This window comes from Alnus glutinosa, chromosome 12, assembly GCF_958979055.1.
Source record: "Alnus glutinosa chromosome 12, dhAlnGlut1.1, whole genome shotgun sequence".
In the NCBI taxonomy this organism is placed as follows: domain Eukaryota; kingdom Viridiplantae; phylum Streptophyta; class Magnoliopsida; order Fagales; family Betulaceae; genus Alnus; species Alnus glutinosa.
In genome coordinates this window covers 5,077,628-5,102,472 of record NC_084897.1, presented here as the reverse complement: position 1 = coordinate 5,102,472, position 24,845 = coordinate 5,077,628, and the positions used below count along the sequence as shown (strand labels likewise).

General features: G+C 38.6%; 1 protein-coding gene across 1 annotated transcript; it reads left to right on the top strand.

Annotated features, from left to right (window-relative positions):
* The first annotated feature begins 1,090 nt into the window (after window positions 1-1,090).
* Window positions 1,091-5,333, top strand: LOC133852248 (glutamate receptor 3.6-like). The gene is made up of 6 exons (XM_062288963.1): window positions 1,091-1,361; window positions 1,460-2,781; window positions 3,159-3,436; window positions 4,193-4,224; window positions 4,331-4,737; window positions 4,917-5,333. Exons 1-6 carry the CDS (start codon window positions 1,091-1,093, stop codon window positions 5,331-5,333), a joined length of 2,727 nt encoding a protein of 908 aa, XP_062144947.1.
* Window positions 5,334-24,845: the final 19,512 nt, after the last annotated feature.

Here is a 24,845-nt window from a genome sequence, read left to right as displayed (position 1 = left end):
CTCCAAAAATAATATGATTGTATAAAATAGTCCCTCTAAAATTAATTTTTTACCCCTTACAAAGTTTATTTTTTGGTCCACCCCTTACCTAAGAGTCTAGTTCGATCTACCCCTTATATATATATATGGCTCCGCAAACTCAACAATTTTAGAGCAAGAGATTTCCATTACTTCAAAGCCAAAGATTTATGTTGCAAGCACGTATTTTTTCAATTTTAGAGCAAGAGATTTCCATTACTTCAAGGCCAAAGATTTATGTTGCAAGCACGTATTTTTTCACTGGAGAGATCTATGTCGAATTTAAGAATTTTATCCACACTAATGACATCGGTTAATCAAGTCAATGGACGAAATTTAATTGTAGAGAGTAACTTTTTTTTTTTTTTTGGCATACTTCAAGGATTTTTGAGTTCATTTTGATACTACATAGAGCTAAATATAAATCAAGTAAACCACATATACTGATTTTATATTTTTTTCTATAAAAAATAAAATAAAAAAATTACTCAAGTAATTACCGATCTAAAGAGTGTTGATAGGGGCAGTATATAGATTCTTTTCACAATCAATCTAGGTTATAAAGTTAGCGGGAAGAAGGGGGCATGCATGACTGCTTTTGAGATAAATGTTGATTTAATTAAGATTCTAAACATGAACTTTGACTTGTTGGCCATCATTCCCACGCGACTAGTTCTTCGTTTTTGTATCTTTTGAATATGAATTTTGTTTTTTACTTTGAAAATTTCCAACTGATCGAACAACCTTTTATTAGATTAATATATATTGGTCTTGTTTCCCGTACGTGTTTCATGTCATGGTGACTTTTGTCTTTGGCCAAAAAGGGAGTAGAGGAAACAACGCCATATATATATACATCTAATTAAGCACACAACATTCAACAATTCACAGCTTCTTGTCAGTTGTAAAGGACAGAGTTTTCAGAGGTACTTTTTGTTTCTTCTTGTGTGCTTGAAAAAACAACTAATTATGTTTGTATATCTGTGCATATATGCATGTCTCTGTGTTGTGTTTCATCGTTTATGACTAGGTTGTTTGGTGTCTTGGAAGTGCAAACGGCCACCCGGCCACCATGAATATGTCTTGGCTTCTGGTAGTGATTTTCTGGCATGGGCTTTTCATTGGCACTGGCGCCAAGGGTGTTCGTGTCTCTACAAGACCGAATGTTATTAATATTGGCGCTATTCTCTCTTTCAATTCTTCCATTGGGAAAGTGGCAAAAGTTGCCATAGAAGCTGCAGTCGAAGATGTGAATTCAAATCCAACGGTTCTAAATGGAACTAAACTGAAACTTGCCATGCAAGATACAAAAGAATCTAGCGGATTTCTGGGACTCGTTGAAGGTACGTACAATATTGTTCATCCACAATTTTCTCATTCCTTCCTTTAGACAAGTAATAGAAATATCCTACAGATTATACTTTTCCTTGTTCTTTCGCAGCTTTGCGGTTTATGGAGAATGATACAGTGGCCATAGTTGGTCCCCAACAGTCAGTTTTGGCGCATGTAGTTTCTCATATTGCGAATGAGCTTCACGTCCCCCTATTATCTTTTGCAGCAACAGATCCCGCCCTGAGTTCACTCCAGTTCCCTTACTTTGTTAGGACAACGCAGAGCGACCTCTTTCAGATGTCTGCTGTAGCAGAGATCGTAGGCTACTACGAATGGAGAGATGTAATAGTAATCTATATTGATGATGAGCATGGCAGAAATGGGTTTGCTGCATTAAGTGACAAGCTCGCTGATAAACGTTGTAAAATCTCGTACAAAGCACCTATGAGCCCTAAAGTAGGCCCGAATGAAATCTCCGAGACACTGCTTAAGGTTGGGCTCATGGAGTCTCGGGTAATTATCCTCCACATATATGCTTCATGGGGTCTAGAGGTAGTTGATTTGGCATGGAACATGGGGATGATGGAAAGTGGATATGTGTGGATAGCTATTGATTGGCTCTCGACTTTACTTGACACAGAATCTAATTCCCTCCCTCCAGCGGCAAGGGATAGTATTCAAGGGGTTCTTACCTTGCGCATGCACACTTCGGATTCAGAACTCAAAAGGAAATTTGTTTCGAGATGGAACAACTTGACAGACGGGCATTTCGGACTAAATGCTTATGGTCTGTATGCCTACGACACTGTTTGGCTTCTTGCTCATGCACTTGAAGCATTTCTAAATCAGGGGGGACATATTTCATTTTCAAATGATCCGAGATTAGCCCAGTTCCATGGAGGTAACTTGCAGTTTGATAGGATGAGCATCTTTGATGGAGGGCAGACGTTGCTTTCTAGCATTTTAGAGGTGAATATAAGCGGTGTAACAGGCCCGATCAAGTTCACTTCAGATGGGAACCTCATTGGTACTGCATATGAAGTCATCAATGTGATTGGCACAGGGATCAGCAGAATTGGTTATTGGTCCAATTCTTCCGGCTTGTCGCAAAAGCTCAACGCACAAACAAATCGTTCCCGTTCAAATAATCTATATGGTGTCATCTGGCCGGGACAAACAACTCAAAAGCCGCGTGGGTGGGTATTCTTAAACAACGGAAGGCAATTGCGGGTTGGAGTCCCAGTCCGAATTAATTTTCGTGAATTTGTTTCACGAGTAGATGGCTCTGATACCTTTCGTGGTTACTGCATTGATGTATTTAATGCTGCACTGACAATATTACCATATGCAGTCCCGTATAAGTTCATTCCATTTGGAGATGGACATATCAATCCCGTATTCACAGATCTTCTGCACAAGATCACAACGGGTGTAAGTATGAATTTCAAAAATAGTTTTTGTGCTGTGTTTTGCATTTTTAGTTGTTTGATAATGTATTTCTACCAACCTCTTTTTTTTTTAATGACCGGAAACTCGAGTAATGCTATACATTACTCCATCCCCCATCCTCCAAAGTGTATGTGACATGATCATCCCAATCAAAAAACCAATCTTAATGTACCAAATGTTATGGGGGAGCACGCCATATAGACTTTGGGGTGATGGGAAGGGGATGCCTCTAAGGCAATACCGGCCACCCTTGAAGGTTAAACCTCGGATCCGTGCAAGGTAGCCTCCACACTGAACTATGTAATATGCTTTATATTCCTAATTCGTTGGATTATTTTCCACTTCCATACGGCATACAGGACTTCGATGCTGCGGTTGGCGACATTGCAATTGCCACTGATCGGACAAAGATGGTGGATTTTACGCAGCCATATATTGAGACAGGGCTCGTTGTAGTGGCCCCCGTTCGAAAACTCAACTCTAGTGCTTGGGCGTTTCTGAGACCATTTACTCCAATGATGTGGGGTGTCACAGGTATATTTTTTCTTGCTGTCGGAGTAGTTGTTTGGATTTTGGAGCGTAGGACAAACGATGATTTCCAGGGCCCTCCTAGAAAACAGATTGCCACGATCATTTGGTGAGTCCCTAACAAATATTACTCTTTCTTATAATATTTTAACTTAAAATCTTAATTATTAAATTTATTGTTTCGTGTCGGTTTAAATTTTTGAAATAAGTGATGATTTAACATCTTAACGACCTCTTTTTTATGGAGTCCTAAAAATGTTAATTGATAGATTTGCTAACTATTGCGCCCACTATGTGGCAAAATTGGCCATTTCCATCTCCCCATAGCACTATCAGTAAACTCTCTAAACCTCATTCTCTTCCCCAAATGTAAGAATTCCCAAAAACCTACCTACAACAGATTTTCTTCCCTTCCCTAAACCAAGGGAAAGCTACAGTGATACCCAAAATTCAGTAAAGCGCTCTTTAAGTTCCCTTATCCTAATTTTATTAAAAAAAAAAATGTTATTTCCTCTCTCTTTTCCATAACATATTTAAAAAATATTTAAATGGTATAAAAAAATAATAAGAGAAGTTATTGTTAAATGTATTTAAATATGAAAGCAAAAAAGAGTAGCTCGATTCTATAAATTTAAAGTCCTTTTTCTGCTATTTCTCTCTTACTTTATTATTATTATTATTAATTTTTTTAAAAAAATAATAATAATCTTAACAACCTTTTTGGCTATTTGAGTAGTTTATACACGACTATTACAAAGAATGAAGATAGATTCTTTAGTTTAAACTTTGGCTTCCTTTATGCTTTGTAGATTCTTAAATCTTGATCCAAGTCCCCTAATTGCTAATTTCGTGCTTTACTTGGCAGGTTTAGCTTTGCAACTTTGTTTACTGCTCATAGTAAGTAAATTAAATGCAGTGACTTATTTAGTCTTCATTAGCTATTTTCCCCACAGACACAAAAAGTCTTATATATATGCTGCTGCTCCTTTGCTCTTTTATGTAGGAGAAAAGACTGAGAGTGGCCTTGGTCGCATGGTGCTTCTAATATGGCTTTTTGTAGTTCTAATACTCAATTCCAATTACATTGCAAGTTTGACCTCAATCCTCACAGTCCAACAGCTTTCTTACTCTGTCAAAGGGATTGAAAGTTTGACAAGCAGCAATGATCCCATTGGTTACCAGCGCGGTTCATCAGCTGAAAATTATTTAATCGACGAGCTCAACATACATAAGTCCAGACTTGTTCCTCTTGACTCGGAAGAAGAATTTGAGACAGCCTTGAACAATGGCCCCAAGAAGGGTGGTGTTGCTGCTGTGGTTGAAAAGCGAGCACATATGGAGCTCTTCCTCGCTACCAGATGTGAATTTGGTATAGTAGGTCAAGAGTTCACCAAAATGGGATGGGGTTTTGTAAGTGTCCTACCAAACTCGTCATCAAATCAATTCTCAATTTTTACTTCTTTTTCAAAAACTCTTTTCAACGCCCATGCATGCAACTGCTCAAAACTTGAACATGGGTATATTTAATAGTACGTTATGAGCTTAATTATGATAATAAACTCTAGTCCTACATATTTCTGATTGATTAGGCTTTTCAACGGGAGTCACCCCTAGCAGTTGACATGTCACCCCTAGCAGTTGACATGTCAACCGCCATCTTAAAGTTGTCAGAGAGTGGGGAATTACAAAAGATTCATGACAAGTGGCTTTCAAGAAAAGCTTGCAGCTCAGAAGGCACAAAGCAAAACATAGATCGCCTCCCGCTTAAAAGTTTCTGGGGGCTCTTTTTACTGTGTGGCTCAGCTTGCTTTGCTGCTCTCTTTTTGTATGTTATTAAGATGGTTCATCTGTACATGAGGCATTCTGGCCGGAGCTCGCAATCATTTCTCTCATTTGTTAAAGAAAAGGAAAAGGATGTTCATAAAATCCAAGACCCAGAAAAAATGAGAAAGCGAAGGAAGAGGCCAGGGTATCAAATGGAAGAGTCCATGAAGATGAATTTGTAAACGTTTCTAATGTTGGTGTTTATATTGGCTATGAAGCATAGTTAATTAGCAGCTTAAGCATAGTTAATCTACAAGGATATGAAAATGTATAATGGCCGTTATCTTCTGTGTTCAAACTCCTATTTTATGACATTCTTGCGAAACTCTTCATTATAATTTAATTTCAAAACTTAAACGCATCCCTATTGTACTTTTCTATCACACTTCTTTCAATAAATAAAAAAGTACATACTAAAGCTTATATACAAGTACATTATCGAACATAGTAACTCAATCGCATATAGAAAATTGCATGAATGTATAAATCGTAGAAAATTTTACTATCATAAGACTTTTAATTTTAGTTTGATCCATATAAATAAAAACGTTAAAACCTTTGTTCCCAAAAGTGTAGTTTAAAATGAAAAGTATAAAAAAAAAAAATAAATAACAAGAAGAAATTTTGAATTCTGATTATCATAGCATTAATAGAAAATTAACAGGAATCTCATAGAACAGGAATTTGATGAGCTTTGACACAAACCAATATGCAAAGATTCTATGAACATAATGAACACCCTAACACTCTTGCACTGATGTAAGATTTACAACAAAAATGAACACTCCATCCCATTCTGATTTTGTTGCAAGGAATGCTATGATGATGAACAAAAGAACATAAAAAAAGGAAAAAAAAATAGTTACACCTGTTTACATAAACTGAAAAGTTTCGTAGTTCATGTGCTAGGTGTTCTCTTGACTATGTATGCAGAGCTTACCGATGTGACTTGCAAAAATGAAAAAGCAAGTGGCTTTACGCCATGTGCTAAAGAAGCACATGACGATTTCTCTTGACTTGATCTTTGAAGAGCTTATGTCTGTTATTGAGAAAATGAAAAGGAGTGTTAAAAAAGTAAGTAGCTGAAAACACAAGGTTCGAGGATTAAATTTGCATGCCTTTTATTATCACGTTCAACTCTTTAAATAAAGAGAACTATATGACTTGGAGAAGATCACTCACAGGCTCGGTGATAACCTCTTCTACGAGAACTACAATGCTTTGGAGATAAGTCCTATAGATACTTGGCTGGATATTGATCCACAGAACCCTTCTCCTACTCAATTTAAATGACAACATCAATTGAAAAACTACTACTATGCGCTTAGTTCCCTACTCAAATGAAATGACAAACATTAAATGAAAGACTACAACTAGACATCGTAGTGCTTCATCTAACTAACTGACCAACGACAGTTGAAATACTATTACTACTCTGCATGCCATGCCCTTCCACGTAACTTCAAATCATTCCACCCACCCTTAAAAACGTCCTTGTCCTCAAGGTTGAATTCAAGAAATTGTTGTTGCATAGTGAGAACGCCTTCCCATGTTGCATCTGCGGGGCTATGACCACGCCAATGGATTAACACCTCCTTCTTGTGGTCTTGCCCCTTAAAGTCCTAAATAGCTTGAGGTGTCAGCTCTTGGTTATCTTGAGGGATTTAGGGTAAACTAGTATTGATTATTGAATTGGGACCCAAAAGTTTCTTAAATAGTGAAACGTGAAATACCGAGTGTACTTTAGATCCTTGTGGTAACTCCAGCTTGTATGCCACCTCTCCTAGTCTTTCCACCACTTTTTATGGTCCATAATACTTAGCAACCAACTTCACGTTCGAACGTCTTGCTAACGTATGTTGCCTATATGGATGTAAGTGGACGTAAACCAAATCTCCCAACTGAAATTTTTTTTTCCCTATGGTTTTTGTCGTAGACTTGCTTCATTATATTTTGGGCTAGAGACAATTTGAGGCGAGCTTGCCTTAGCAATACATCACGCTCTCCAAGCTCTTGACCCACTGATTCCACCCTGGCTGTTCCTGGAATGTAAGACAACAATGTTGGGACTGGACATCCTTACACCAACTCGAATGGAGGTTTACCTGTACTCAAATGCCAGCTTTTATTATACGTATATTCAACCCATGGTAGCCACTTAACCCAATCTTTGGGTTTATCACCCGTGAAGCATCTCAAATACATCTCCATCATTTTGTTGACCACTTCTGTTTGTCCATCCATTTGTCGATGATAGGCTAAGCTGAAATTAAATCTAGTTCCTTGTATGCAAAAAAGCTCCCGCTAGAAATTGCTTGTAAATGTTGGGTTTTTGTCACAAACAATTGAGGTGGGCACACCATGAAACTTAAAAATATGTTCAAAGAATTCTTGAGCCACTGTGATTGCGGAATACAGGTGCTTGAGTGCCAAGAAATGTATGTATTTGGATAACCTATCTACCACAACATAAATAAAGATTTACCTTGAGAGTTAGGCAAGCCGTCTACGAAATCCATGGATATGTCACTCCATATAGACGTTGGTATTGGCAGGGGTTGCAATAACCCAGCAGGTAATGTCAGCTCACTTTTGTTCAGTTGACAAATGTTGCACCCTTGTAAGTATTCTTTTATTTGTGCACATGCTACTTGCCAGTAAAACACCGACGTCAAACGATGCCACATCTTATGAAACCCTTAATGAGATCCATTGTGAAATTCATGGATTATACCCTTTGTTAGGGGAGATTGTGCACGCAAGTAGATTCGACCTTTATAAAAAATTAACCTAGACTTATAACTCCAAGGTCCTACTCCTTCTCCCTATGTATCACTCTAACCATATCTTGTAATTCCTTTTCTTGCAGAACCTCTTCCTTAATCGACTCTACCTAATTCGGAATTGGATTGGAGATTGTGGTCAGTTGGCCGTGATCCTCTCTCTTTGAGAGACTGTTTGCAGCTGAATTCTCATGCCCTTTTTTGTATTCAATGGTAAAGTCATAGCCCATCAATTTTACAAACCACTTTTGTTGCGCCTCCGTAGTAATGGTTTACTCAAGCAAATTCTGTAGACTCCTCTAATCCGTATGAATAACAAATTTCTGGCCCAATAAATACGGACGCGATTTTTGTACAGCTGAAATGAGTGCCATCATTTCTTTTTCATACGTAGATCGCGATAAATTTTTACCTTTGATCGCCTGGCTAAAATATGCTATGGATTTTAAGTCTTGCATGAGAACTACTCCAATTCCTATGCCTGAACTATCACACTCCACCACAAATAGTTTATTGAAGTCTGGTAATGATAGGATAGGTCCTGTAGTCATTATCCGCTTTAGATCGCTGAAAGTCATGTCTACTGGTTCTGACCATTTGAAAGAGTCCTTATTAAGTAGCTTTGTTAGGGGTCCAACAGTTGCACCATATCACTGAATAAATTTCCTGTAATACCTAGTTAGACCGAAAAATCCCCTTAAGGCCTTGACTGTGGTTGGCTTGGGTCATTGTACCATAGCAATGATTTTTTTTGGGTCCATAGCCACTCCTTGGTTAGAAATTATGTGGCCCTAGTAGCTTATAGAATCTAGGCCAAATTCACATTTGTCACGCTGCACAAGCAGTTGATGAGCACGTAAGATTGACAAAACTTCCCTTAGATGCATTACATGTTCAGTCCATGTTTTGCTATATATTAAAATGTCATCAAAGAAAACCAAGACATACCTCCGCAGCAAATTCGAAAAAATTTCATTTATGAGAGCTTGAAAGGTAGATGGTGCGTTTGTTAATTTGAATGGCATCACTAGAAATTCTTGGTGCCCGTGATGGGTTTGGAATACTATTTTCCCCACGTTTGCTTCCGCCATTTTAATCCAATGATATCCTGACCTGAGATCGAGTTTGGAAAAAACATGAGCCCCATGTAGCTCGTTAAGCAGCTCATCAATGATTGGAATAAGGAATTTGTCTTTAACAGTGAATTGATTTAGTGCCCAATAATCTACACATAGCTTCCATGAGCTATCATGTTTTTTTACTAACAATACTAGGGATGAATAGGGGCTTGTACTTGGTTTAACTACCACAGACTTTAACAATTCATATTCAATTTTCTCAATCTCTTGTTTTATTTTATTTTATTTTTATGTTGACTGGCCCAACTTCAGATTTCAACAGGATTTGGTTATTGCGGCTTCTATACGGGGGAAGACCTTGCGGCTCATTGAAAAGATCTGGAAAAGAGTTTAAGAAGAGCAATATTTGCTGGTGCATGTGACCCGATCCACTTGACTTGGCACCTAGCTCAATAGAATTTAAATTACCTTTCTCCCTGTTCCCACCATCCAGTAGTTGTATGTGGCAAACCCATCAACACCTTCTTCTTTTAACTTCCCTTTCCATCTCCTTATTTTCAACCATGAGGTGTATTGGGGGTTTGATGCCTCGTAGTTCCACGTCTCTGCGCTTCCACCAGAATCGCATTAACAATCTTGCAAAATCCCACCATATCGGCCCCAACATACGTAACCATTGGGTACCTATTACTACTTTGCATACATCCATGGGTAATATAATGAAATCCACCAAGAATGGCTCACCTTGAAGCCACAATAGTAAGCCGGCACACAAGCCCTTACAAATTGATTTTCTCCCCATTAGCCACTCTGACCTGCATCATTCCATCATGTGTGGGTTTCAAAGCCAACTGATAAGCTATTTGCGGATTGTGAAAATTATGGGGACTTCCCGAGTCCATCAGTCTGATCACTTCCAATTTTCCTAAAGCACCTCTTACACGTATTGTTTGGGGGTTTGGCGTTCCTGTGAGTGCATGTAATGAGATTATTGATTCCTCACCACATAGTCCTTCGGTATCAAATGGGTCTTCTCCTCCTCCTTCATCTTCGGCTATATACACACCATCAATGACAAACAATTTTTTGCATCGATGGCTTAGAACAAATTTTTTGTCGCAGTTGAAACATAGCCCACAGGCTCGGCGTTCTTGCATCTTCGTTGTTGATAATCGTCGAGTGGGTGTTCTTGTGTGCGTTAGATTGGGCGAGGGAAGGGGAGGTTCAAGATCTTTCAAAGCAGAATGTTGTTCATCAGGTATTGGAGGTTTCTTTAAGCTCCAATTTCTTGTTTCATACAATTGAACCAACCAGATTGCCTTTGTCACTGATTTTGGCCTTCCTGCCTTTACTTCAGTTCTGAGAGTTCCTTTGAGTCCACTAACAAAACAACCCAATTGATGTAGGGCAGAGAGCCGTCCCACTGTTCTGAGTAACTATTTGAATTGAAGCTTATAATCTCTCATCGACCCAGGTTGTTGTAGTTTCATAGATCACTGAAGTGGTCATCGAAAGTTGTTGGTCCATAGCGGATGTAAAGTGCCATCTTCACGAATTCACAGGTTAGAACTTCTTCACTATCTTTGAACAGCTGGTACCTCATTTGGGATTCACCATCTAGGTGATAAGTTGCCAACGGTAATTTTTCCCTTTATCGATTTGTTTAAAATCGAAGTTTTGCTCAATTCTACATATCCAACTCGTGGGATCATCCATTCTGTTGTACTTTAGGAAGTCTAATTTAGCCACCTTCGAACCCATATTATTGTAGGAACCAGATGCATTTTTTTTTCATGATTTTTTCGTGGAATTATCCCTTGATCCACTAGGCCCTTGGTTGCTTAGTTTGCCCTCAATTCTATATTGCCGCTCCTCTACCTAGCTTAACTTATCTGTCGAAGGCTTGATGAAGTCTTCAAGTATTTTTTGGATACTCGTATTCTGCTGTTCCAGCCAATCGAACTTTGGGTTAGCCACTGAGCAAGTAGGCTCTGATACTAAATTGTTATGTGAATACATAGTAAATCTTGTAACATGCCTTTCAACAGGAAAAGAAGTTGGATTCTACTTCTTATTCTTGCCTATGGTTGCTAATTGCAATAATCAGTGGTAGGAAATTAGAGATTCCTGGATCTCGTATCAAACACAAGGTTTGAGGATTAAATTTGCATGCTTTTTATTATCACATTCAACTCTTTAAATAAAGAGAACTACACGACTTGGAGAAGATCACCCACATGCTCGGTGATAACCTCTCCTACGAGAACTACAATGCTTTGGAGATAACTCCTATAGATACTTAAGATGGATATTGATCCACAGAACCCTTCTTCTACTCAATTTAAATGACAACATCAATTGAAAGACTACTACTATGCACCTTAGTGCCCTACTCTAATGAAATGACAAACATTAAATGGAAGGCTACAACTAGATATTGTACTACTTCATCTAATTAACTGACCAACAACAATTGAAATGCCATTAATACTCTACATGCCATGCCCTTGCTCGTGACTTCATATCAGAGGGCTACGAACTTGACAGATAATGAGAGAAAGAGAGATTTGACCAAACCAAGAGAACTATGGAGAGAGAGAGAGAGAGAGATCATCAAGAGAGAGAAAACGAGAACTTGTGGTTTGCTCCTCATAGCTTCTCAGTGCCCAATGATTGGCTGCAAAGAAGGTAATTCTCTAGTTATCTCATTAGCTAATATTGTTAGAGATGGATGTGTTTTCTCTTTAGATGAGTTTTGATATGATTTTGTGATAATTGAGATTGAAAGTGTTGGGTGTGTGATTTCGGTAGTTGAAGGCTGATCAGGTCTTTTGGTGAAATGTTATTTGGTTGTTTTGGGTATTCCTTGTGTATGTAGTGACTAAAATTTTGGGGTTTTGCTAATGGGATTAAATTCTAGTGGTAGAAGGCTATAAACTGAATGGGTTCTTCATTTTGGTTGTTTGGCAATCGATTGGGGAGTTGTGAGTTAGAGGGTATTTTGATGGAGTAAGATTTTGGAGGTGTAGGTTTTGGGTGTTGTCTGTTAGTTGATTTGAGAAGTGGTTTTGATGTTATCGGTTGTAGCTTGAGTTGTTGAGATGAATTTTTGGAAGTGTTGTGGCTTGGGTGTAACATATCCTTTTGATTGTGTAGTTGTGATTTCTTAGTCTTGATTTTTCTGAAATTGGTGACTTGTTGCGGGATTGTACGTTGCTTTCTTGATACATTGATTATTCTTTGTTAAGTAGTTCTATATATGTATGGTTTTGTAATTGGATTTTAAATAGTAAATCTAAGTGTGTTCCATTGGGCATTATTTTGGATACTGTTTTAGGATACCACCTTTAGTTTGTAGGCTTTGAAAAATGAAATTGACTTCTAAAATAAAACAAGTGTGTACTTATTGTGTTAACGAAATTTAACAATGCGGAAAATAAATAACACAAGAATTTTTGTTAACGAAGTGGAAACTCATGATGAGAAAAACCACTCCGGGACAGCCAAACCCAGGATATCTACTATTCAGAAGACAAAACTAGATACAAGATAGCAACACTCACATACCCTTGATACAGTGGTCGTACCTTGCTCCCTAACGTGTAACCCAACACGAACGCCTCCCAACCAGGTCTCCTACCTGAAAGGGTCTTCAATGGAATCCTTTATCTTAGGGCCAACCCCTAAGATAGACTTCAGTTATAGTGCAGCAACATCACACTTGCAATGGCTTGAGAAGGAACAAATCAGCTCTAATAACCTCACAAAATAACTCTCTAAGCTTTGATGGAATTCAATACCGAATTCTTGTAGTTCTCAATGCCCAGGGGCCTCTATTTATAGGCGGAGGGTTCAAATGGGCGACTGCTTTGATAAATATGGGTGCTGTCCGGACAGATAACTGTACGACCAAAGATTTAGAGATTTTTGTTGAAAATCTTTCTTGTTTGAGAGCCACGTCCGGACGGTGAGTCACTGTCGTCCGGACGGTCCTACGTTCGCTGCAAGTAATTTCTATATAAGGCTTCGCGCGTCCGGACCAAGGGGGATGGCAGTCCGAATGGTTGATCTTCAACACGCAATTTCCATACCTGTTTAGCGCTTGTCCAAACCATGATAGGCAAGCGTCCGGACGGTTGAAGTTGAATATGCAATTTCCATATTTGTTGAACGCGCGTCCGGACGATGGCAGATTGGTGTCCGGACGGTTGAGTTTGAATTGCGATTCTTGCCTTATGAGTGAGCGCGTCCGAACGGGAATCCATGTCGTCCAGACAGTTGCAGCAGTCTTCCCTAATTTGAACTTGGATAGAAAATCTGAAGCTGATCGATCACTGGAAGTCGTCCGGACGGGTTGCTGAGACATCCGGACGGATGCAACCTGGAACTGAAGCTTCACGATACAGTGGAGGGTCCAGACGGAAATTCATGTCGTCCGGACGAATGATGCTTGGTTTGTTTGGCGTCCGGACGGTATGGCACATTGCCTGGACGGTCTGGGAACTATGGACAGATGAGCATCCGGACAGGATGGCACGTCGTCCGGACGGCTGACAGGGAACCGAAATATCTGACTTGCAAACAGTGCAGAATCTTCTGAAGCACTTCTGAAAAGCGAAATCCTTGTCGAAAAGCATATTGACATACAAGTGATTTTGTCCAATCAGAATGAGGCCAATTACAAACTAACAAACTCCCCCTTTGACCATTCTGGGACAAAAATTACTTGATCGGTTTGGAAATACAGTCCCGGTCCAAAGATAAAAATTACTTCCCCTTTTTGTCACAAAGGGACAAAGGGTAAAATAGAGTAATGAAAAACCAACCAAGACACAAAATTACTCCCCCTAACGGTCTCAGAAGGACCAAGGTAAACAAAATAATATAATCCATGAGTTTAACATAGTAGCAAAATAAAATATAAATGTCTCAAAAGAAACTGAAAAAATAGCTACAAAACACAAAAGAAAAACTCAAGCATCCTTTGCCATTGGTGCAGTCCTAAGCGCATCATCATCATCGTCACTGCTGGCAGGGTGGTGGAACTTGAGGCACTCCTGGAGATCCAGCTGGTTCTACTCTACCCGGAGGTTGATGGAGTGAACCTCCTGCTGCATGGTGGAGAGAGATTGCTGCATGGAGGACATAGAAAGCTGCATAGTACTCATGCCTCCCTGAATGGTAGCCAGGGCCTCCATGATCTGAGAATAACTGACTTCTGGCTCAGAGGGCGGAACAATTTGTGAGGAAGAGGCTATGTCTGGAAAGTTGACCGGCATGGCAACAGGTATGGGAACCTCATCGTCATACGGATCATCTCTCCGCAGATGGGCATTTGACTTCATTAGCGTCTGCTTGCTCAGAGGATCCTGGATCTTCATCTTTGGCTCCCCAGCAATACTGATACCAGACTGAAGAAAAATCTACGTGAGCATGCAGCCAAATGGAAGACCAGCATTACCCTAATCACGAGCCTCCAGAATAATACCCAAAATGTGCTTGCATAGGCAGAATGACAAGCGAAGGCTGATGGCATAGACAAATTGAGCCCTCTTCAGAATTAGGTTACGGCGTTGATCCTGATGGTGGTGGCGCGCTCCTCTCCCTGGGGAATAGCATTAAAGAACTCTCTGAGATCATCCAGAGAGGGAGGAATGACCACCTCATTTTAAGGGCGTCCAGATAGCTGGCGAACAGGAACTCCAATGACTTGACTGATGATCTGAGGATCAACAGTGATGATATGTCCAGCAACTGTGGACTGAAGCACCAGTCCGTGATCATCATCCTGCACCACCTCAAGGTTGGCGTAGAAAAGACGAACCAGTCAAGTGTAAACAACACAGGCGCAGCTGTGAAGATATCCCCAATGATATGTCTGGATAATATCGTGGATACTATCCAGAGGTGCCACCATAATGTCAGAGTGGACCACATTCCTCTCGGCAATGACTGAGTGATCTATGATCTTGGTTCTGAGCGCTGCCCTATCTCCCTCTGTCCTTTGGCGGACCCGGCGCTGTGGACTGCTTGCAGACATGATTCTGCAAAAAGAGACCTACAAGATTTGACAAAAATAATCCAAAAATATTCTTGTTAGGTCAAAAAGAAATTGGGCATTATAGCGGCAGTAAAATGGACTGTTTCAAAAATATAGACAGAAATTATCACATTGTAGTCCCTAAAAATATCACCATAGCAGATATATGTATCTCATAATCTCAAAAACATTCTTAAAAGACATTGATATTCTAACAGTTTTTAAAAAAAACTGAAGAGAAAAAGACAAGAAAAATACCTAGAATGTGAGATTAATGCACAAAAAGACAAAAGGGAGCAAGATGAATCCAAAAGCTCACAAGTAATAACTCACTAGATGCCGAAAGGAGATTTTTTGGTGAGGTAAGGAGGAAATGCGGCAACCAGCTATATATAGGGCCTGTGGGGTCCCCGTCCGGACAGTGCATTAATGCCGTCCGGACACGCGCTGCCTCGAAAACATGCGGACAGGTCACGCGCGTTTGGACAATTAACCGTACCGTCCGTGTGACGACCTTTTTTTTTTTGTATAAAATATTTATAAAACATAAAAGGGTCATCACAGTGGCACGACTACGTGTCGCTCAGCCAACATACATACATGCTCCATATCATGTACCTGATATTCAGAGTAATATCTAACAGCGGAATAATCATAACGTTACAACTCCTAACGGAAAGCACATCTAAATATACATGTGGTCCATACAAAAGAGCCATATATCTGTTTAACTGTTTAAGGCTTACAATTCCACTAATACAAAAGAATAGCTACACAAAAGAATATGTGACACCTACGTCACTAGCCATATACAAAATACCCCAAAAGAGTGAACTCCATAGTCCAAGTCAATACGACTGTCGCGGTGTGCTTCAATCGTAATATCCCAAATACGCAGCTACGGGGTCCTCCTCTAAGTCAGGTGTACCTGCAGTCAAATGGACATCATCTATACGGTTATGGGGGTTTGCCACATCCGTATAGGTGAAATGATGAGTTCACCACCTCAGTGATATTAAACTAACTGAGTTTTCGCAAAGAACCAACTTTTCTTTTAGTCTCGCGTACACTATAACAGCTACCACTTTATAACATTTTGTTTGAAAAGCCCCATAGCTAATATAGCAAACACCGACTATCAGAAAACATTTAAAACATACTATGTAGTTGGACCCATACGTAGAAGTTCCATTGGCATGGAAGCAACCACGTATAAACCCACCTACAATAATACTTTTATGTTGGTAGCTCAAATGCACATAGGTCTAACGTTATTAACGTGATAACACTGTGCCTCAGGGCATTACAACTTCATGTCAAAGCACATAGTTGTCCATGCGGTTACTAGAGTAAGACTCTGATATCCAAGCACTTCTTACTGATGTGCAACGACAATCCATCTACCTACTCCCAAGTCACATTGATATTGCAACCAATAGCATCAAAACCAAGCACACTAAGCTTAAAACATGCCATCTCGCTCTTTAGTACAAGCTTACTATCATTTTCCGAACATGGTTAACACAGAATCCTAGGGCATTACAACTTCATGTCAAGCACGTAGTTGTCCATGCGGTTACTAGAGTAAAACTCGGGTATCCAAGCACTTCCTACTGACGTGCTACGACAATTTATTACTTACTCCTAGGACACTGTATTACTCATACCGAACCATGACAATATTCTTGTTCATCCAAGCTCAATGTTATAAAATTATGTAACTAGACGATAGCAGTATACATAAGCTCTTTTGCCATTAAAACTCTTAGGCATACTAATACGTCTAGCATAAAAATACAATATTTTATATCATGAAAACATAACACAATTTAAACGATGATATGCATGCTTATGATGGTCCTTTCATTCCTTGTGAGACTTCCCTTCCTTTCCATTCTTTGAGGTTTACTCTTCCTTTGATTCCTATGCTCATGCTTTATGCTTTACAATTCAAACTCTATACTCCTATTATTTACAATTCATGCTTTATTCAAATACGATAAACCAATCAACATGTAATTTTATCATTCTACTTTGCATAATTTAAATATTTCATTCATACATCATTTCATAACATCATTGATATATTTGAACATACTCTAAAGTACTCAAATCAAGCAAAGCAGATATATTCAACATACAGTTGGTTCGGATTTATAGAACAACATATATATTTGTGATTCTATAATATATAAAAATAACAGTTTCTCAGTGAGTAAAATATCACCTGACTGCTTGCACACTAACACTAATCAGTCCTAGGCTCAATCTACAAAGTGCTGATGTACATAACATATTGCATCTATTTAGTTTCCATCCAATAATTACACTAATTTTCACTTTGAATCGCTCAATGACTATTTTACCCATCAATTGCCTAAGCTCATACCTAATAATAGTTCTAGGCTTATAAATCCTCAATTTATACAAATTACTAACATTAAAACCTAACCCCACAAATATTTATTTATTTATTTATTTTATAATACTCATGGTTAATTTAGGGTTAATCATCACTATCACCACAATTAGCCCATAAATTAACAATCTAATTTTAAATAATTAAAAACCTCAAATTAATTTCATCGATTAAATTAGGGTTTTCCCAAACTTAACCCCAATAACAATATTTATTAACACAATGACATTTGCTAAATGTTAATCTCCTAAAATCCTACAAATATCAAATACCCAAAAATTAAGGCTTGAGGAAAACTTACCCAAATTTACCAAACTTCAACGCAAAGTTTGGGTAGCCTCAAGTAAGCTCCAATAAGCTCAAATACCTAAAGAATATAGAGGATTAAACTCATATTTAGGATTTTACCCAAAAATTACGAAATCATGAGTTTAGTGTTTTACCTTAAAATAATCTGTAAGAACGTAAATCCGAGTGCAAGGATCACGTTTCCGAAAACGGATTGAAGATCCGACCATTGGATCTTCGTAGATCTAGACTTTTGTATGAGAATCCTTAAGAAAGCTCCCCCCTATTTTTCCTTTTCTTCTCTCTGAACTGAAGGAACGAGGCACTGCCTCATTCCTAGCTGTTTTCATTTAAGTGAGGTGCATGTGCGCTTCACGTTGCTTCTTGTCATTTTTTTTTTTTTTTTTTTTTAAACTGAAGGGCCGAATTCCCTTCAGTCATGAAATGGCCATGCAATTGGCCATACGGCCTTTCAAATGAAAGGCTGTGCGGCCCCACTACATACACACATACATACACACATACATACATACATACATACATACATACATACATACATACATACACATACATACACACATACATACATACATACATACATACATACATACATACATACATACATACATACATATATATATATTTTTTTTTAATTACTATTATTATTATTATTATTTAACTTTCTTTTATTTTTCTTTTTATATTTCTTATTTCTTTTGTAATTTCATTGAAATTCCTAATTCTTCTTAAACTTGAAAATATTCTCTTACATTTTTATTTTCTTAACTACAATTTACAAGTCTATAGGATCAAACTAAACACACCAAATAGACTTATTTTATTTTTATCCTAATAAACCCATTAAATATTTTCTAGGACATTATAGTCTGGCCGTTTGGTGCCGCGCGCGTTCGGACGATATCAGAACTGTCCGGCCGACTGAGCTACTCCTGTCCGGACGCTTCACACTGTAAAACAGAAAACTGAAGAAAAATTTGCAGAATTTAATTTTTCTCAAGTCAGTTTCAGAACACGCATGTATAATCCACTAATAACACAATCAGAGAGCATCTCAAAACTAAGCAGAGATATAAAAGAAAGTTGAGATTTTAATTAGCACAAATATTTTCCTGAACATAGAAAATTCAAATAGACAACTCATGCAATGCACGTGTGTGTGAAGACTTAACCCACAAGGTATGACTATCACAAATATGACAAAGAGCAACCAGATTTTCTAGACAAGAGAGAAAATCAGTTACAGATAAGTCAAAAGTCAAACCTTATAACTTACTAGGGCTTAGTCACCCTTATCTGATACACTCCCCCTGAGATGCAGCACCTAATTGTTTTACTTGTACCATGAAAGATAAAGTAAAATTTTTAGTTTAGAAGACAAGGCATATTGCAAATTCAGCACATAAGCAGTGAGTATAAGCATATAACACAGAAAACTGAAGAGTTACTGCTTGATTCTAGTGGTGCTGCAATCTAGAGAGAATGCCAGAATTTTTAGGTTCTAGGTTAAACTAGCATGTGGTCAATTTGGCCATCTTATAAAAAACTTATTCTCTTATCCAGAATCTCTAGAAACAAAAAGTTAGAGAAGGAAAGATGGACCTTTAGGAAAGTCTTGGATAATGTACATTTTCATCACATGAGAAAAGAAGCTATCATACTTTTGCACATACAGGAAAACACTTGGCAAAGTATAGTCATAAACTCTAAATTATATCTAAGCACAGTAAATTAATACACAAAGAATTGAGAAATCAGGTGAAAACACATGCAATATCTGATATGCCAAGAGAAAAAATATCCTGCAAATTCTTCCCAATTTTTTTTTTTTTTTTTTAAAAAATAATGCAATATGGAAATTACATCATATACAAGGCAAGATCAAATTTGGTGATGCCAATACAGAAAAACAGTCGTTCGACTTGCTAGCTCTTTCTGTCTTTCCTAAAAAGTACCTGCAAAATTCTCTCAAGAGAAATAGGGGGCAAAAGCACAACTGGTTCCTAGATTGCATACAAAATATAGCAAGTGAAATGAGCAATCAAACCTGATGTCGTAGGATTAGGAACCAAATCCTAGGAATGAACACCTGATCCTGCTAGGTGCGTCTGTTCCCCTTCATGGGGTGACTTTCCTTCTTGACCCAAGCCTACCTTCCTGAGGGTGGTTGCTGGTAGGACTTCATCATGCACTCCATCATGCTCTGCATCCAGATAGGTGGCTCACTATGACACTGATCTTCTTCCACCTTTCGAGGCCTTATAAACTGCTTGGATTTGTTCTTGGAGTTGCCATTGTGATTGGCTAGTACAAATTGCTGTTGAGGTCGCTAATGCTGAGATGCCTGGTATCGCGGTGCTTGAGACCAAGGAACTTGATATCTTGGTGCTTGATGATAAGGAGCTTGATACCATAGAGTCTGAAGCTAGGACATAGGTCTAGTGCCATGATTAGCCTGTCTGGGCACTTCTTTCTTGGCCTTGGCTTTCTGTGCTTTCAAGAGGGAGCACTGAGGACGAACATGCCCACTTAGGCCGCAGTGATGGCATATGAGAGATCTTTTAATGGAATGAGACTTCTGAATGCTTGGAACATCATCATTGATCTTGTCCTTCCCTTTATTTTTAGTAGTGGGAGGAGGCTCTGTGAGTCTGTGACTGTAGGTTTCACAAATACAATCTTTAAAGTAGAGGGAGCATCAGTAGAGGGTGCATCAGAAGAGGGAGCTACATACCTGAGACCGGTTTTGTCAGTTGGGCTCTTCTGGATAGATAACATACGAGTCAGCTTCTCATCAATGACTCTTTCTAACTGGAGCTGCGTCTCTAGTAGCTTTTCCTCGAGCTCTTGAATTCTATGCAGCAATGTACTATTTTCAGTTTGCAAGCTGCTCAGATCATGAGGGTGCTGCTTACGACCTTCCCTCAGCTTCTCGTACTCTATGTAGAGTGTCTTGTAAGCCTCCTTAAGCTCTTCCCCATTATCACTATACTCCGAGTAATAAGAGTCTTTTTCTTCGACATGTGGTGCTACGAAGGCAAGAAAATTTTCAAACTCAGGAGCTTCTTCTTCTTCTGACTCATCACTAAGAATCACATTGTAAGCCTTTCCCTTGCCCTTCTTGAGGTTCCCACAATCAACTCGAATATGCCCAAAGCCTGAGCATTCAAAACATCTTGGACCCGTGGGATCCTTCTTTTCTTCATCCTCGGGTTCAGCTTCTTTAGGAGCTTTCTTCATCTTTTCAGAAAACTTCTTTTTGAATTGGTCATCTCTCATTAGTCTTCTGAAATTTTTGGCTAGCATAGCCACAGCTTTTTCTTCCTCCTCAGAGTCATCTCCAGATGATGCTTCTACCCTTTTTCTTGGAAGCCTTCAAAGCAATGGTCTTCAACTTCTTAACCGGGGGCAATGACAGCTCATACGTTTGAAGAGATCCCACTAACTTTTCAATCTTCATTTCTTCAGGATCTTTGCTTTCTTCAATTGTTGTCACCTTGATCCTGAAACGCTCAGGCAAAGATCTGAGAATCTTTCGAATGAGTTTTACATTCGAGATAGGCTTCCCAAGACTCACCATGGAGTTTCTCAGGTCACTCATCTTGGAGTAAAACTCTCCAAATGTCTCATCTTCCAACATCTTAATCTCTTCAAATTTTGAAATCAACATTTGAAGTTTGGTAGATTTTACAAGTTTGGTGCCTTCATATGTTGTTTCCAAAATTTGCCATGCTTCTTTGGCTGATTCGCAATTTGAAATTTTTGCGAATTCAGATGGTGACAGTGCTTGGCACAGAGCATAGAGGGTTTTATCATTTGAAAGACATGCGTTTTTTTTGAAGGACTAGTTCGAGTGTTGCATCATCTGATTTAGTCCAACCAGTTTCAACAATACTCCAACAATCAATAGATTTTAGAAAGAAATGCATACGTGCCTTCCAATAGCCATAGTCCGTACCATCAAAGACAAGAATAGAATTAAGAGTTTGAGACATTATAATAAATAGAAGTAAAAAATAAATAACACTCAAGAAATTAATCTTCTCAGATTCTAGCTCTGATACCAATTGAAAAATGAAATTGACTTCTAAAATAAAATAAGTGTGTGCTTATTGTGTTAACGAAATTTAACAATGCGGAAAATAAATAACACAAGAATTTTTGTTAACGAAGTGGAAACTCAAGATGAGAAAAACCATTCCGGGGCAGCCAAACCCAGGATATCCACTATTCAAAAGACAAGACTAGATACAAGATAGTAACACTCACGTACCCCTAATGCAGTGGTCGTACCTTACTCTCTAACGTGTAACCCAACACGAACGCCTCCCAACCAGGCCTCCTACCTGAAAGGGTCTTTAATGGAATCCTTTATTTTAGGGTAAACTCCTAAAATAGACTTCAGTTATAGCGTAGCAACAGCACACTTGCAATGACTTGAGAGAGAACATATCAGCTCCAATAACCTTACAAAATAACTCTCTAAGCTTTGATAGAATTCAATACCGAATTCTTGCAGTTCTCAATGCCTAGGGGCCTCTATTTATAGGCTGAGGGTTCAAATAGGTGACTGCTTTGATAAATACGGGTGCCGTCCGGACGGTGGACATGGGCCGTCCGGACGAACAACTGTGCGACTAAAGATTCTGAGATTTTCCCTAAAAATCTTTCCTGTTTGAAAGCCGCGTCCGGACGGTGAGGCATTATCGTCCGAACGGTTGCACGTCCGCTGCAAGTAATTTTCATATAAGGCTTCGTGCATACGGACCAAGTGGGATGGCCGTCTGGACGGTTGATCTTCAACATGCAATTTCCATATTTGTTTAGCTCGCGTCCGGACCATGATAGGCCGGCGTCCAGACGATTGAAGTTGAATACTCAATTTCCATATCTGTTGAACGTGCGTGTGGACGATGGCAGACTGGTGTCCGGACGATTGAGCTTGAATTGCGATTCTTGCCTTATGAGTGAGCGCGTCCAGACGGGAATCCACGTTGTCCGGACTGTTGCAGCAATCTTCCCTAATTTGAACTTGGAAAGAAAATCTGAAGCTGATCGATCACTGAAAGTTGTCCAGACGGGCTGCTGAGACGTCCGGACGGATGCAAGTTGGAACCGAAGCTTCACGATACAGTGGAGGGTTCGGACGGAAATCCACGTCGTCCGGACGAATGATGCTTAGTCTGTCAGACCGAAATCTCTGACTTGCAAACAGTGCAGAATCTTCTGAAGCACTTCTGAATAACGGAATTCCTGTTGAAAAGCATATTTACAGTCAAATGATATTATCTAATCAGAATGAGGCTAATTACAAACTAATAGGCTTCTTACAAACTGACACTCTGACATTAAGACTTAGAATTAAAACATACCTCTCATATGTTGCTGTAGACAACTTCTACTCAAATATAAATACTAAACACACAGCCATAACTAAAGCAACAAAGGGGATAACAACTACTGGAAAATAAAAAAAAAAATTTAAAAAAAAAAACTAACTCTACATCTTCGGCTAGTGAGTTATGGAGTAATTAGGATTCCTTTTGTGTTGGGAATTTCAGACCATGAAACATTGAAATGCTTGGATATTTAGTTGGGTATTGAATGGTTGAAATGCATTGAATGAAATGGTTGAAATTTATTTCGTACCATGAAATTAGTTGTATAATTTAGTTGGGTATAATTGAATGCATTAAATGCATTGAATTCAAAATGTTTGCTTTTGTTTTGGGTATTATTCCGGGAGTAGGATCCTCTCCAGTTCATTAGGGTATCCAATTCCTTATGGTGTAGAGGTATTTTAGTCCAAAGAATATGAAAGAACAATAATACTCTTAAATTATAAGGAATTGAAGAGGATCTGTTTCCACTATTTGGACAATGACACGTGAGTTTGGCATTACGTTTGGCTTGGCAGTTGGTTGTTATTTAGGTATTCATGGCAGTTAATTAACTTAATTTTATGATTAAGAAATGGAAAAAATACAATTAAGCCCTCCAAATTATCACCCTTTCTCCGGATTGCTCATTAAATTACCAAGGCTTGCACTTTTCCCCCTCCAAACTACCAAAACCTTTGAAAAATGCCAATTTTAGCGAAATATCTCCATAATACCCCTGTGGCGTGTCATTTTTCAATTAAAAAATAATAAAAAATTAAAAAACCTAAAATTTTATTTCTTATTATTATTATTATTATTATTATTATTATTATTATTATTATTTATTTTTTAAAAAAATATGGGTGTTTGGGGTGGCGTTATTTCCCAACCGCGACCCAATCTTCCTGACACCCCTCCAGTCACTGTCATTTCGCAACGCCGTGATGATCGATTTTATAGCCTGACTCGGCAAGTTTCGATTTGCAATCATCAGCTCGCTGATCTCGGCCTAGCTCAAGCTCGCCCCCTCTAGAAAGTATCCTCCACCTAAAAAAAAGCTTGTGATCCTTGAGCCTCAGGTAGCTATTGGCTAATGTTTTGAATACCAAAAAATCATAAAGAGGAAAATGGATATGAACATCAACGAACAAGCTCACGACCATTGATTTCTCCGTCAGAAACTGATCGAGGTCTTATACAACAATAATAGACTTGCTCATCGTTTGTAACAAAACAAAATTCAGATTGGAATCATTCATAACCTTTGAAAGATCAATATCATAAATATCAAAGGATATGAAATTAGCCATGTTCGCGTTCGGAGAAGCGGGGACGAGTTCGCCGAGCTACAGGCGTCCATCGTGCCCAACGACGATGCTGGAAAGAAGCAATACGTCCTTCGATCGATCGCAATATTTTTTTTAAAATAAAAAGTAAAAAATAAATACATTGTTTTTAAAAAAAAATTTGAATTTTTTAATTGAAAAATGACATGTGGCAGGGGTATTATGGGAATATTTTATCAAAAGTGGCATTTTTCAAAGGTTTTAATAGTTTGGAGGTTAGAGTGCAAGCCTTAGTAGTTTGGAAGGCTATCCGGAGAAAGTGTGGTAGTTTGTATGGCTAAATTGTATTTTTCCTTTAAGAAATAATATTTATTTAAAGTAGATACACATTTATAGAGTT